The 16,405-nt window shown below is 42.1% G+C and overlaps 1 protein-coding gene across 11 annotated transcripts in view; it reads right to left on the bottom strand.

The window, feature by feature from the left end:
- Window positions 1-16,405, bottom strand: part of AKAP13 (A-kinase anchoring protein 13) — a 321,024-nt gene that overhangs the window by 28,123 nt on the left and 276,496 nt on the right. For all 11 annotated transcript variants that reach the window (XR_005357033.1, XM_038532759.1, XM_038532760.1 and 8 more), the window contains 3 exons: window positions 7,949-8,016; window positions 5,736-5,802; window positions 1,768-1,903 (listed from right to left, as the gene is read on the bottom strand). Coding sequence is in view for 10 of the 11 variants with exons in the window: in XM_038532759.1 (XP_038388687.1) it covers window positions 1,768-1,903; window positions 5,736-5,802; window positions 7,949-8,016 (271 nt within the window). In the remaining variant the exon portion in view is untranslated. The remainder of the gene's footprint in view (window positions 1-1,767; window positions 1,904-5,735; window positions 5,803-7,948; window positions 8,017-16,405) is intronic.

Raw genomic sequence — 16,405 nt, 5'->3', positions numbered from 1 at the left:
TTTTTGGTAGGACATAAAAGCAAGCCAGAGTCATTTAAAAGTTTACATTTTATTTAAAGATTGGTTTTTAAAAGTCATAATGCAAACAAGTTTTGAAACCCTAACAACTCTGAAAGGAGGCCTTTGAACAATGACAGTACAAAGACAAAATAAAAATACCTGAAACATTTTTTTAACAAGAAAACAATAGTCAGCACAGAGGTTAGGAGATGAAGACAAAAGAAGATCTGCACCCTTTAGTTAAGAATTTTGCTCCAGCCGAGGTTAAGAGAGATGCAAGAGATGTTCTGAGTCCTACATTTGAGGTGACTTCTTTACTTGATGGGAAAGCAGGAGTCTTATTACCCAAAACAGGCAGCAACATCATAATTAGCCCTGTGCCAGCCCTGTGACAGCTGAGGCCTCAACAGTCTGGGGCCAGAGCAACTTTTGCAGAGACCACAAAAGGAACTTAGTGCAAATGAGTGAGTGCAGACCAAGAAGTCCTAAGTGGCCCATTATTCACTATCATGAAATGGACTTAAGAGTCAAGATGCAAGCCCAGAGAAGAGATTCAAAAAGCAGCAGAGACACAAAGTTCACATGACCAACAGAAAAGTGTAATATATGAAAATACAAGTGGTTACAAACAAAAATCCTGTGCCCTCCCCCACCCCAGTTTTCACTGATTTTGAAAAGTGAGGATGACCACGCAGGAAGCACAGGACAATGTGCCTGATGATGGTGTTTAAAGGGGATTCCTTGCTAAAAAATAGTGGGCATGACAGTGCATCAAAATGCAATCCCCATTCTCCGTATCTGTATAACTTCGCTATACACTAAATCATTATTTTATACCTTTTTTTTTCCCTACTGAGAAGAATCTTTTCCTGAAGTGATATGGTTATTAAACTCCTGTCACCCATATACATGGCCAAACAAGCAAATGAGAAAATGCTCTGCATCACTTGCCATCAGGGAAACACAAATCAAAACCACAATGAGATACCACCTCACACCCAGTGAAAATGGTGAAAATTAACAAGACAGGAAACAACAAATGTTGGAGAGGATGTGGAGAAAGGGGAACCCTCTTGCACTGTTGGTGGGAATGTGAACTGGTACAGCCACTCTGGAAAACTGTGTGGAGTTTCCTCCAAGAGTTAAAACTAGATTTGTTCTACAACCCAGCAATTGCACTGCTGGGGATTTACCCCAAAGATACAGATGCAGTGAAATGGCAGGACACCTGCACCCTGATGTTTCTAGCAGCAATGTCTACAATAGCCAAACTGTGGAAGGAGCCTTGGTGCCCATCAAAAGATGAATGGATAAAGAAAATGTGGTCTATGTATACAATGGAATATTACTCAGTCATCAGGAAGGATGAATACCCACCATTTGCTTCGACGTGGATGGAACTGGAGGGTATTATGCTGAGTTAAACAAGTCAACTGGAGAAGGACAATCATTATATGGTTTTACTCATACAGGGGAAAAAATAGAGAAAGGGAATAAAGGGGAAAGGAAGGAAAATGAGTGGGAAAAATTGTAGAGGGTGACAGAACATGAGAGACTCCTAATTCTGGGATACCAACAAGGGGTAGTGGAAGGGGAGGTGGAGAGGTGGGTGACGGGCACTGAGGGGGGCACTTGGCGAGATGAGTACTGGGTGTTATGCTATATGTTGGCAAATTGAACTTAAATAAAATTTTTAAAAATTAAAAGAAAAAATAAACTTCTGTCACCTAGATGTCAACTGTGCTCTATCTATGAATCCCCACTTACCCAGCAATGTTCTGTATGGAGACACTTTTGGAGAGTGAGATACTCTGTTGGGACCGTCTATTGGCAAACATGGGAATGGCAGTGGCTTCATCCGCCAGGAGGACTGCAGACCGAGGACGCTCCTTGGGCTGTGAAGCTATAAAGGAAGAGAGGACATCAATGAGTGGTGTATCCAAGCTCATGAGTAGTGACTCATCTGACAAGTGTCAAACAGAAGCAAATTTTTTTAAAGCAGATCTGCCCTGGGAATGTAAGTGGATAAAAAAACTCTATGGAGGACAATCTGGCAATATCTACTGCCTAGATCCTTTGATCCAGTAATCTAATTTTAAGATATATTTATTCTAACCCTCCCCCCTTTTAAAAAATGTAATCTCTACTCCCAACGTGGGGCCTGAACTCACGACCCCAATATCAAGAGTTGCATGTTCCGAGTGAGCCAGTCTGGCACCCTGGATATATTTATTCTACGAGATACACTTGTAATGCTTGAAAGGACGTATGTCCAAAGTTATTCAGTGAAATGCTGTTGGTAAAAGCAAAATACCAGCAAGGAAACAAATGAATATCAAAAGATCAATTCACAAACTATGGTACATCATACACTAAAATACTATGTAGCTTTAAAAAAAATGAAGACACTCTCCACGAATTGATACAGATCTCCAAGATAATACTGTAATGGGGAAAAAAGACAAGGCCCAGGACAAACTTTTTAGACTTTCATGTTTAAAAAAAGAGAAATAAGCCAAATTAAGATTTGCTTTATTTAATAAAGAAATTTGGAGAAGATAAATATAATAAAACTAAGAGGAGTAGTTAGCTGTGGGTTGGGATGCAGATTGGGGAATGAGGATAAAGAATCATGGGTAGTAATATATTTAAACAAAGAAAATAATTCAAAGTAAAATAAAATGAAATTGAAAGAATCTTAAGGATAAAAAGAACCACAAGATGAGAGAGGCCAGTGTTTTCTGTGAGTGCCTACCCGGCCATATAGGAGGTGCCTGTAAGATATGCAAACTCCCAATCCTTCGGGCCCTTGGGAGTGGGACCTGGGAGTCCACACATTTTACCAGCTCCCCAAGGGATTCTTCTGTATGTTGCCTGAGAACAAAGATTTTGACCAATTTCTTTAATTCAAGCTGAGGAAAATATAACACTCCATTTAATGTCACATAGTGAAGCTGTTCTCATACTGTGTGGTTCTCTGAACATGACCAGAGAGGAAGCTGGAGCTCTAATTTTATGCTCAAGTGGTCACACTGGCATTTGGGCAACAAATTATTTTTCCTTGGTAACTGAGCTCATGCCCCAGACACGAGCTGTATTATCTGTCCCTCCCTGGGAGTCTCAAGAGCTGGAGGAAATAAGACTAGGGCAGCTGTTATGACTTTATGACATTGCAGGATGTTTCTGACTTAATAAAAATTAATAAAACCATTAATTTCCAATTCAAATTCTATTTAGAAGAAGGTGATACAATAAAACACCAGAAACACACTATACTACCGCATAACCAGATCCTTCCTGCAGGAAGCACACACGGAGCAGGAGACATGGGCCCTGCCCCAACAGGGAGTAAGAGCAGCCAGCAGAGAAGGGAACATGCTTGAGGGTCTAAGGGCCTGGGGCACACGCTCGGTATTTTAGAAGGGAGGTCAGTGAGTGGATAAAACCTGACTAAGGAAGAGACACTGGTTCCTGAAGAATGGAGGATGTGGGTAGGTCAGAGGGAAAAGAGTACATTCTGACAAGAAGAACGGTGTCAACGAAGGCAGAAAGGATCATGTGGTATGACATTGAGTAGGAGAGAAAAAAAGAAAGAAAGATGTATATAAAGAATCAGTAGAAAAGGCTAGGGAAACAGAATGAAGTCATGCTATGCAGAACCCTAAAAGTGATAAAGAACAACTCTATTTTTTTTTAATTTTTAAGTAATCTCCACCCCTAACATGGGCCTCGAACTCACAACCCCAAGATCAAGAGTTGACTGAGGCACTCAGGTAACCCCAAGAACAACTTTGTTTGTAAAGGACAGAATCAGGCAGTCAATGTACAGCTTTCCCTTGTTTGAAACCAATCCCTATTCCACTCAGGGAACTGATGTAATATCACTGAGCCTCAGTTTCCCTATTTGTGGGGATGATGACAATAGCTAAAGCTAACACTAAAGGAGGCCTATTGGGTTCTTTACAGGTGTGATCTCATTTAAACCTGATGGCCACCCACTGAAACACTTTTACCCTCTGTTTACAGAGGAGGAAAATGAAGTATGGAGTGCGGATAGAGTAAATACCCAAGGTTACACTGAGTGGCAGTGCTGGGACTCAAACTCATATGACTTGAATCTACAATCTGTACTCTTAACCACCATACTGTGTCAGCGGGGGTAGAACGGTAAGAATATTTGTGGGGGTCAGAGGTAACACACGTAACCTGACAACTTGACATATAATAGGTATTTTTTTTAAAGGTATTATTTCTTTTTATTATTTTTTTATTTTTTAAAGATTTTATTTATTTATTCATGACAGATGCACAGAGAGAGAGAAAGAGGCAGAGACACAGGCAGAGGGAGAAGCAGGCTCCAGGCAGGGAGCCCAATGTGGGACTCGATCCCGGGTCTCCAGGATCACACCCCGGGCCAAATGCAGGCGCTAAACCGCTGAGCCACCCGGGGATCCACCTTAAAGGTATTATTTCATTTGATGTGAAAGAAAATAGATTTCTGAAGCAAAGGACAATGTCCCAGAAAAAATGTTTAAGGAAGATCAGACTGGTAAAAGGTTTTGGAATGGGTTGGATCACCAATTAAAGTGGGTGTGGGCCTGGTGAAACTTCTCTTATAGGCATCTACCTGCAGCGATTGACAGTAAACAAACTTAATCTACCTAAACAGAATCCACATGCTTCTGGAAGAACTCAGAGCAATGAGGTGTGGAACAGTGGTTCTCATGCTTGAGTCTGCATTAGACTTACCTGGGTGATCGAATCAAACATAGATCATGGGCTCTACCTCTGAATTTCTGATTTAGGTCTCAATAGGGTCCACGAATGCACACTTATTATTGATCCAGGAAATACACTTTGAAAAACACTGCCTTAGGGTAAGTCCCACAGGGGTTCCCATAGAGCCAATTAAGAGGACACTCAGTACTGCATTATTTATGGTAGTAGTTGGAAATGACTTAGATATCCATCTTTGGGGGAACTGATAATTAAATTGCGGAACAGGTTTATGAGAGAATACCATGCAGCAGTCTGAAACAACAGCTTATCCATAAAAACATGCATAGATCTGAAAATGACAGACTGAGAAAAAAGCAGAATGAATAAGCCTAAGTCCTATCTAATATAAATGCAACACACAAAACAGTAAGAGGTATTTTCAGCGATGGATGTGTAAAGAGAACCGATCAGAAAGATAACATGTTAACTAACCACAGGGGGCACTACAGAGGGAGGTGATAATGCAAAGAGGAGGTAACACCAAAGTGGAGCTTTGCATTGGTGAGGACAGGACAGTACTCTGTGATTGACTCGATTCTGTGTACCACCTGAAGGCCCTGGAGGAAAAAAGAGAACTACTTACTTCACTTCACAGTTTATAAACTAAGAAGTTTGATCAGCAAGATCTCTTTTTCCCTTGTATAACTGTAGGCATTAAAAACATGCATAATTGTCAACTCATGGAAGAGAACTTGGAGATGCATGAAATTTCACCTGCTGAACCACATGGAAATAGGGCTGCCTCTCAGGTGAATACACACACTATTCTAGAAGCCTTCCAAGGGCATGTGATGGTAAAACATTCGGCTTTTGGACAATAATCTGCAGTCTTCTCTAACTAACCACAAAATAAATACTCAAGTCTTAAGAGTAACAAACAAATATTACAAAAACACGTTTAAGTCCTGAACCAGAGAGTCAAAAGAGCTGGCAGAGAGGACAGCTGAGTGACTTACGCTTGCTCCGCATGATGACTGTGGGCAGTGAGGATGTGTCCTGGGCCTGGAGGCTTCCTCTGGGCTGCTGAAGGAGAAAGGAAAATAAATACATGAGGACTGCATCCACAATTTATCTTCTGTCAGGTCTCAAGAAGCCCAGAGCCAGGAGAGAGCAGGGACAGCGCTCCAGCTGGGCTCCTGGCCAATGGTACTCACCATCCCTCCAGTTACCCTCACAGGCTCTCCTCTGAGCCTGCCAAGTTGCATGACCCCCAAAATGCTGCTTTTCCCCCGGAACACCCTGTGCCCCTTCACCTCAGGGCATTCCTCAATTCCAAGACAATGTGAGAACCATCTCCTGGGTAAAGCCACCCATCACCTTCTTTCTTCTCCTCATCCAAGGCAGAGCCTGGCAGTCCCGAGAATCATGCACAGACCTCCACAGTTTCCCCCTTGTTTATGGTCACTGTCTGCCTGCCATCTCTCCCCCCACTAGAATGTTGGTTCCTGAAGAGCAGCCCCTGTGCTTTTTTCATTTGTTTCTCCAAGTGACTAGCATTAATAAAAGTACTAAATAGTCCTTATGTAAAGTACTAATTTCAGTTGAGACTTTTGTTGTAGAATGTGACAGAAAAACTGTGAGAAATTAGAGTGAGCCAATTACTCTGAGATAAATCAGGCTACTTCCAATTTAGAAATGGAACTCCTCTTTCAGGCTATGTTCTCTTATAAGGGAGATGCTACATCCCTATCATCAGTGTTCTACAGAGCTTAGTACATTCCTAGTAGCTCTAAGTCTCGTCAGAGATCACAAACTCAGTGCCCATGGGGTTAGGCAGGCAACAAGTGAAGGAGGCAAGGCCGGGGTTGGGGGGAACCTACACATCCTGTTGAGGAAGCAGCAGCCTCTCAGCCCCCGTGGATTACCACTTTCTATCCATCTGCCCAACATTCAGGGACCTAGACAACCAGACTCTGTGCTGGATGCCTCAGATCTATCAACGGATCAAACATTCCTGACTTGAGACTGCTTGGCAAGTTTGGTGCTTACATTCTAGTGGGGGGGAAGGTGCAGATTACACAAAATAAATGTAGTAAGTAGATACAAGCTGTTAAATAGAGACTCTGAGAAGGTGAGAAGTACTATGGAGAGTAGGAAAAAAGAGCAAGGTGAAAACGGAGACTGCTGGGTAAGAGGAAATAACCAGGGTTGTGAGATCTTCCAATTTTCCTTTTTTGAGGTCATCCAATTTTTTTTTTGAGGTCATCCAATTTTTAAAGGAGAAATTAGAATCTAAATTGATATGAAATGTGATTTCTTCAAACAACTGCATCAACAACAAATACTTCCAGAGCCAAACAAAATTTACATCCCCAGCCTGATAAAATCTGGGGTACAGAAGTGTATCGTTTTTACACTCATTCAGACTTGTAGCATCTGCATCATCTGGGAACTGACTAGAAATGCAAATTCCCGGGCCCCACCCCAGGATGTGCAACCCGGGAAGAGGGATGCAGTAAGTGGTCTCTCGCAAAAGTCTCTGAGGGGACTCTAATGCACATTCATCCAGGTGTGAGGCCACTGCACTACGTAATGTTTGCTTACTGGTAAAGTGCACACCATACTAAGTATCATGTAGATGGAGCTGGAGTGCTTTCCTGACAAGGACAGAAGGACATTTATTTATGGGTGACTACAACACTGAAAACCACGGAGGCTACTTAGAAGGTAGGCCCCCAAACCCTCCCTCTTTAGGGCCACTTGGTAGGTGGTGCCCATTATTACACAGCATGCACCTCCCGGGCAGACACCTCCACTCACTTCCTGTTCTTGTGTCACATGACCAGAGACAAGTGCTCTGTGACCCATGGACAAAAGTGCTGCCGGGCAGGCCATGTCAAACTCTCACACTCCTCAGCAGTCAGAGCACCTGAATGCCACCTGCTGCCCTCAGGGTGGCCCCAGGGGAGCCGGGTGTGTGAACAGCAGAGCAGGCCTGCACACACAGTTAAGAATAAAACCACTTTAACAACGACACAGGGACATTAGAAACTCAGAGATGTGTATTTAACACGGAATTCTGAAAGCATTTTCTTTTCCAAAAGCCTCAGATACCCGAATGTGTTAAGAAACTCGGTGGCCTTAGAGAAAAATTGTTTGTTTTGGTCTCAATGATCACAATAAACAAAAACCCCAACCAGGACTCTCCCCATTCCGAGTAATGTCTTACCTTCATTTTGACCTTTGCACAGGAGGCCAGGCTTTCTCTACAGCCTTTGTGGACAAAAGCACTGCAACCTGAAAAACAAGCAAAGCCCCAGGTGACTTGGGCCAAGCAAACAGATCTTAGACTCTGACTTCCCAAGTGAAGTCACTTGCATATCACAATGCGGCTCTAACTGGAATTACACACTGCAGTCCCCTTCCAGAAAGCAGGCGTGTGATGTCATGGGGAGGAGGAGAAATGAGAGCAGATGTGATTTCTGATTAACGGAAACTAGAAGTCTGGAGCTTCTCAGGCAGGAAGCTGAGAGGCAACGAAGCAAAACGACAAGAGAAGTGCCTGCTGTCAACAAGTGAAATCAGAGTCATAGCTAAATCCATGAACAGAGAGCCCCTGACCAGGACCTGGGAAGTACGTATGCTTTTGCCAGAGGCAGAGTGTGAACCTCAGAGTCTACCTGTCTATGTCCTTCTGTTTGGGATCTTATCCACTCTGAGCTTTCTGCAACCCAGCTAGAGTCAGGAGACAAAAGAAAGGTCATCAGAACTACCCCAGGCATACCTTGCAATCTGGACTCAAGATAAAGTGGGAGACTTCCAGAAAGATGGAGGGGAGACCACTTCTGTCAAGGACAACCCTTACTTCTTTTCCCTTGGCTCCACAGCCACTGATGTAAAAACTCAGCCCTCTCTGTGCCTCAGAATGGTCGCTGTCAGCTCTTACTGCTGCTATGAAGTCATAAGATAGAACTGTACCAGGAGGCCAGAGGGGAAGCAGAAACAAAAGATCTGTGGGGACAACCAGTGACAAAAGCGTTTCGAGGGGAAGGCTCCCTGAAAAAAAAATCAACCCAACACCACAGGTCCTGACAGCCTCAACTCACTCACTGTGGGCCAAGACACTCTCTTAGCTCACACGTATGGATGTGCGAAGAGGGGAGTGATGATGGGGAGGATAGGACACTAGAATAGAGACTGCCAGAACCCCAGGCCCCAGGGGCCTCTCCCTACAGGACCTTCCTCAACAGTTGCTCCCATGATGTCTCCTTGGTTCACGGATCTCTTTGGTAATACCACCTGTCACACCATACTGTGATGGTCTTACGTTTTTTTCCTCCACGGAGTGCTCTTCTAGGGCAGGGACCCTTCATCTATTGCTTAATCTTTAAGTCTTTCTACCACAGTGCCTAGCTCATGGCTCCTATTCACATGTCTAGTTTAGACCCTGCTAGGTCTTTTTTATCCAAAAGGCAAATGCCCTGATACTACACTGATTATAGAATGTGAAACACCAACTGGCTCTGCGAGTTAGTGTGACCCAAGCAAGTCTGTCCTTACCTCAGTTTCCCCATCTAGTAAATGAGAGGAGGGTCTACTTTCCCCCAAGTTCCTTCAGCCTGTGATTCCCTAAGACTCTTTATGTTACATCTCTTGAAAAAAGGGTTAATTTTTCAAAGTGAGTCCCACTGGACTGTCCCACAAGGTTCATGCAGCCGAAGATTTCAACTTCTGTGTCATCTGAATTATCAGTAGGGTAGCCCCAGCCACCTAGTATGTTACGTTCAGGGAAGGGCCTCACCTGGAGAGTCTTGACAGAGGCCACCACTACCCAGAAGCTATCACGATATCAGGATATCAGGCTATCACAAAAGCTATCTGCTTTTGTCAACAGGATGGCCCACAAAGCTGGAACTAGTCTGGAGTCCTAGGGGTGGGGTAAGGCTTTATTCTGGGCCTTTTGCTCCTAGGCCTGCCTCTGTCCCCTGTCTAGCTAACCTCTTCTAGCTCCACCCCATGTGGCATTCATGGTCTGGCCACCTTTCTGTTAACACACCTGAAGAGTCATCTAAGCTCTTCTACCAATGGCAAAACAAGGTGAGGCTCTCCTGGAAAGGGGTCATGTTGGCATCAACAAGAAGAAATACTGGAAGGTTTTAACTCATTCTTGCCCCCCATTGCATTCTTCTCCAGGAACAGACTGCAAGTTAGTGATTTGGATGCCATGCTTCTTATAATTTCTACCGTCTGTGGTCATCTCCATGAAAGTGGTGAAGCTACTCTAGAGGTCGGCAGTGAGAGAGAGCTTATGTACTACTCAACAGGAATGCCGGGATTTCTCGGCAATGTCCCTTTCTGGGCATAAGGAGGCCTCTGCAGAAAGAGACCCCTGGGGAGTGACTCATTCTAATCAGCAAAAGTAAACACTTTGAGGATGTTTCTCTAAAGAACCGGAAACCACTGGCCGTCATTAATTTGTCCAGTTCTCTGTGACTTGAAAATACAGATCAATTTTGATAAAGAAAAAAAAATTGATAAAGAAGTCATTGTTTACTACTGAGAGAAAAAGTAGAACCACAAATAGAAATCCATGTAACTCCTGAGATACCGATGTGGCTATGCCCCTCTTCGCATCATGCAATGTAACTCCTGTTCCAGGATCTAGGCCCCTGTGAAGCTTGGCTGAAAACTTCATGCAGTTTAGGAAAGGCCAAAGAACCAATAGGTGGGCTAGACCATATGTCTTTATTGATTTGTATTTAAAAATTGTTTTTGCCACTCATTTCCCAGAAACTCTTCAATGGCTCCCCATCATCTTTAGGATAAAGCTCAAATTTCTTCCTTGGCTTGATATGGCCTGCCTGTGAGCCCTGAACAAACAGTCTTTTGTGCTTGTGTCCCTTCTCCTGACTGGTCAGTGCGACTCAGCTCTATGTAGTCCTCTCTGACTCACCCAAGGAAGAAAAGATCCCCCCACCTCTGTACTTCTGCCATTCCCTGCTTGCCTCCATTATGATACTGTACTATACGGGCTGTACTGTCCCACTGGATAGAAAACTCCTTGAGCGAGTCTCACTTTGTCTTTTACAATTTTTAGATCTCTATCCCTAGTTCCTGGCCCACAGTAAGCACTAGATGTCTGAAGAGGGGACAGAGGTGGGTGGGTGAGCTCCACTGCTGGACCTACAGCAAAAGAACACAACACAGTTGTGGAGACAAATTCCTACAGTCATTTTCCAATGAGAAAGGAGCATTCTCCCATCTGTACACTATCCTTACTCGGGGTGCCTGCCACACAGATGCTGGGAAGTATGGAGCCGCCCTGTTCCAAAGGCCTAGCTGACTCATCATCTCTTCCATACATAGACTTCAGAGCTCCCCTCGCCATCTTTCCTCTTTCACGAATCCCCACTCAGCTGAAATGTTTCAAATACCTGTTCTTTAATCCTATTCCTCTTTCTTCCCTCTTAGAGTCTTGCTTAGGAGAACCTCTCGTTTGCTCCCTTCTACTTAAACAAAATACGCTTTACAATATAGGAGATAAGTATATGAGGAAACTAACAAATCCATATCAAGGACAAGGAAAACCATACACTTTGAAATGAAATTAAATGTACTGCCACACACAATAACTGCATCTTGAAAGTGTTAAAGATTTTTCATAAAAGACAAAAGCAACAGAAAAGTTGTACAGAACATGAACAGGCCATTCACGACACAAAACAGTGCTTGATCTCTCTAGAAATCAAGGAAATGCAAACTGAAACAGAGAAATACCATTTTGTGTCCAACTGGATTGGATAAAAGTCTGCCAATTCTAGATACTGGTGAAGAAATGGCGGTGTAGGAACTCTCAGCATCTGCCGAGGGTCTAGAAAGTTGGTACCTTTATTTTGGAGAGTAATTTGGCAACATGTGATTAAGCTGACAATGTGCCCGCTTTATGACTTAGCGATTCCGCTGGTGTACATACAAGTACAGGAAGACATACATACATACAGGCACAAAGGGATGTTCCCTGGAGTCCTACTTACAGGAGAAAGAAATTGGAAATGACCCAACCAACTTAGTAGTGGGACAGATTTGATATATTCATAAAATGGAATACCATACAAGAGTTAGAAGTCAATCATCTAGATTAATCAGTTTCAATACTCTGGATCCTCTAGGGATGTGTAGATTTTACAGAATGAGACATACTGTAGGATACCATTTATATAAACTAAAACAAACTAAATGTTGCTTACACCGGAAATAAAATTATAAAATACAGATTATGTATACACTAAATTCATGACAGTGCTTATCCTTGAGGAGGGAGAAAGAGGGTTAGGAAGGGAAATACAGGGGGATTAGACTTTAATGGTTTATTTCTTCAAAACTGAAAAATAAACTGAAGCAATATAACCAAATGTTACTACTTTTTCATGTTGACTGGTGAGTACACAGGTGTTGTTACATTATTAATGTGTTGTTACATTATTAATGTAGAGCTTTGAACTAATATTTTAAAAAACCAAGACCCCATTATATTGCATTCCAATATCCTCCAAAGTTCCTTGGATTTTCTTATAAACATTTCCTTATCATTTAAAAAAGTCAATCATAGTTGAGATAACTTAAAAAAAAACAATTTTTCTTTTTTTTTTCTAGTTCACTTTTAGTTTTTTAAAATTTAAATTCAACTAACATACACACTGTATTATTAGCTTCAGAGGTAGGGAGTTCAGTGATTTATCAGTCTTATGCCACACCCAGTGCTCATTACATCAAGTGCCCTCCTTAATGTCCACCACCAATTACCCCATCCCCTCACCCACCTCTAGTGACTCTCAATTAAAAGCAATTTTTCAATCAGCTTCTATGGTTTTCTATTCCAGTTACAAAAGTGCATTTTCTTCTCTCCTTCAATGCAAATCAATACTGTTTTTCATCATCTATGGGCACCAGGAGGTGGGATTTGCCACTAATTCTGATCTACAAGAGACAGCTTAACCACAAGAGTTAGTACACTGGGACATGACCTGTCTCCAGAGAACATTCTGCCTATGCCTTTCTCCCCAATCATTTCTATCACCCGACAGAATTAAGCAAAGGCGATTTTGAAAGAGGTGGTGTCATCACTTTTCACAGACTTCAGTAATATTCAAGTTCTCAGGCCAGTGTTGGAGATTTAAAAGACAACTCCAACTGATGAATCACACACGCAGATATAACACTAAAATGTACTTCTAGGAAACACCTCTTCATATACATTCCCTTTTTAGTGGAGACAGGCCCCCAAACCTCTAACCCAGCTGAAATTGGAATGTGCTGATGGGATCATAAGTCTTGGTGATAAATAATTCTCATGGATGTCTGCCTAATATACTCAAATACCTACTTGAAAAACAGTCAACTTGTTACCAAGTTGTCCTGGACTTGGTTGGCAGTCACAGTTTTAGTGGTGTGTGTGTGTGTGTGTGTGTGTGTGTGTGTGTGTGTGCTTTAGAAACTCTGGCCCCTCTGACATCAGCCAAAGTCACGTTAAAACTTTATTTTTGGTTTTGGAACACAGATAACTACCAAGAACAGAAGAACCAAAGACAAATCCAATATATTGTCAGGCTTTCTGTCACAAACCATACCATGTTGTTAGGGAGATCAAAGAACTATTTGGCCTTTTATTATTTATTTATTTAAAAGAACAAGATTTCCTTATAGCAGTAAGCAATATACCTTCATTTTTCAAAGCTATTCAAAAAAGTCTCAGCACAGTGGTTTATGAGAACAGAGCCAACTCTTAATTAGATTTCTCGAACTTAAATGCAAAAAGCCCAGCCTTCAACAACTTCTTTTTTTCTACAAGGAGGCAACAGACAAAAGAATGTGAAGGAAAACTCATGTAACTGGGAAATATCATCTGTTGTTTTTTTTTTTTAACCTCTGCCACCAACTGCCACAGATCTGTAGTGAACTGTTGTTATATGTGACACGTTGTTTCTCTTTCAGCAGAAAACCAAAAACCAGCCAGTTTCAAGAAAAAAATCCCCTTTACCAAAGGGTAAGAGGACTGGCCCTGCTGAATGGAGCTGGAAACAGAGAATGGCAGGGGTACAAGGACTGCCACAAATGGAAGGATTCACCTGTTTGAGCTACGTTCTGAAGCGAGGGACCTTCCCGCCCTATGTCACTGATCATCCTTAGGGAAAATGCCAGAACTTCTGCCTCACAGATGCATGTCTGAGCAGTAAAACTGATGTAGGGAAAATTCTCTGATCTTTCTCAAGAACAGGCTGAAGGGTTCCCTTTAAGGAAACTTAAGGGAAGGGTGCAACTGCTTCCTATCATTTCAACCCTAAGCCAGGAAACTAAAACTAAAACGAACGACAGTGGAAACAATAACAAACCATTTCAGTATGAGTTCAGAAATACATGGTCCAAAATTCTTTCTACAACTTTTTTTGTTTAAAATCTCCGGGGAGTGTGAAACATCGTGGTCTGGACTGATAGAGCTTATTAGCTACAAGGCACGTAAAATGTTCTTTGTAGCTGGTGTAATAACCACAGAGCTGATGTGCTGAACAAGAGGAAAGCCACAGACAAGAGCCTCATCATCTTAGCCAAAGGGCTCATGAACAGCATTTCTCGTAAGAACACTGGTAAACAGAATGCAACAAAAGTGCTCTGCTTGAGTAAGAACCAATTCACTGATCAGGCTGTTCTTTTATCCTTTTCCTTAAACGACAAATTTCTTGTTTTTAATCAATTATGTGTATTTTACTCTCTCATGTAAGTAATGAACTCCACCTGCCAGAAACAGTAGAGCTGCCTTCCCAGATAAAATCCAAAGCAAACTCTGACCATCATGCACTTTCTAAACACTGGTTCCTACTTAGAGTGCAGCTGATCTACTTGTTTATTTTTTTAATCAAGAGAAACAACCTATCACAAAAGTACTTAGAAGCTGCTAACACAACAGAAAATAAATCAATAATAACCTCAAGATCATCTTACATCTGTTTAAAGCAAACAAAACAGAACCACTGACAAGATCCAAAACCCAAACATAATGAATTCCTTAATCTGAAGGACTCCACCACTCATTCCAAAGATCAAATTATTTGTGGCAGCTGGAAAGAACAGCTGATATTTCAAGGGCTTTACATAGCCCAAGAAGAAAGAATTGGAAAAGACACTCTTTCCTTTCCCCATTAAAGCGACCTAATAGCCAAACAAGAGTCGAATAATGGCTCTTATTCGAGAAAAAAAGACCTGTCAGGTTTCTCCTAAATTAAATTACTTCAAAGTAGTCCTGGCAGGGGGCTTTAGCCTTGGTTTTCATTGTTTGTTTTCTCTCCCTAACCTCAGTAGACTGCAAAGAGCTATATATGGAGACTGTTTCCAGTGCCTGTGACCAGGACCATTTCCACACAAGTCCACATAAAGGAATCCAAGCTTTCATCCAGAATTAGGACTCACTTCAGACCGGCCCAGGTGTATTCCAGTGGAGTCAAGAGCTGTAGATGCATTTTAAAATGTTCTATCCTGTTGAATTGCTTAGTATATGCATGCAGAAGGATATGTTAAAGGGACTAATGACATTTGGAAGACTGGCACCCATCAGTATCAGCCACCATCATCCATCAGTACGACAGGCTATGTGGTTGATCTTCCCATATCATGACTCAAACCTGACTGAGCAGGCACCTGGGTGTAGAGGCTCCAGGAGTCAGCAAGGAAGGTTACGTTAAACCAAAAAGGAAAGCTATCAGGAAGTAAGTGATTAACTGGAGGGATGCTATGTTTCCTGAGACTCCTGGAAAGATCCTGAACATGGGAGGGGATGGAGAAAAGGGAAAAAAAGATTCTGAATCTCCAAATTACTCATATTTTCCACTTCCTGCTAAGATAACAGATGGTGCTTCACACAACATAAACATTCATTGCAGGCCCTGTTCTTCAGGAAGCTGGGGAGAATCAGTTGATTACTTTTGCTCCTTTGGGAAAATGACTACACACTGTTCCTTTGCTTTCAAGCCCTGATTTTTTTTTTTTTTAAATTAGTGGTTAGCTGCACACTGTCATACACACATCTAATGCCACCACCAAATGGTGAGCCTATTTCAACACTTCCTCAGAGGTGATACAAAGCTGCAGTGGAGGCAGGGAGCTCTGAAGTTTCTGAGGTGGAGTGGCATGCAAATTAAACATGGATTTTTGAAACTTAGGTGCAGATGAGGGTAACAATCAGGCCCTATCAAACTGTTCCTTTTTGCTGAGTGATTCAGTTGAAACTTCAAAAATATTCTTTTTCCTTGTTTTTGCACAATAGGGAGAACTAGTAAAACGTGACATTTTCGCTAGATCAAGCTATTGCCATAAATCAAAGGGTTTATCATCCAGCTGAGGATGTTCTGATACTCCCTTCCCCTGACAGATCCTCTAAACAGAAAGACTCTAGTGATGACATGCTGGACTCCATGAAATAATTTGCTTCCAGAAGAAATAGTTAAGCCAAAAAAGTTCAATATAGAAAAGTCCCATCCGCTTATAAACATGGTTAGCATAAAACGAGTAGCCAATCTAGGATTTTACTGGTTTTCTTCTTTAAAAGGTCTTAAGTCAAATATTGTATAGGGCCATCAAATATGTAAACTATTTAGGACAGGTTTTTGAGTTACAATTTTAACGTTTACTTTTAAAG

Source organism: Canis lupus, chromosome 3, assembly GCF_011100685.1.
Source record: "Canis lupus familiaris isolate Mischka breed German Shepherd chromosome 3, alternate assembly UU_Cfam_GSD_1.0, whole genome shotgun sequence".
Taxonomy (NCBI): Eukaryota; Metazoa; Chordata; class Mammalia; order Carnivora; family Canidae; genus Canis; species Canis lupus.
Note: the sequence above shows the minus strand (reverse complement) of the source record. Positions and strands in the feature narration are given on the sequence as shown.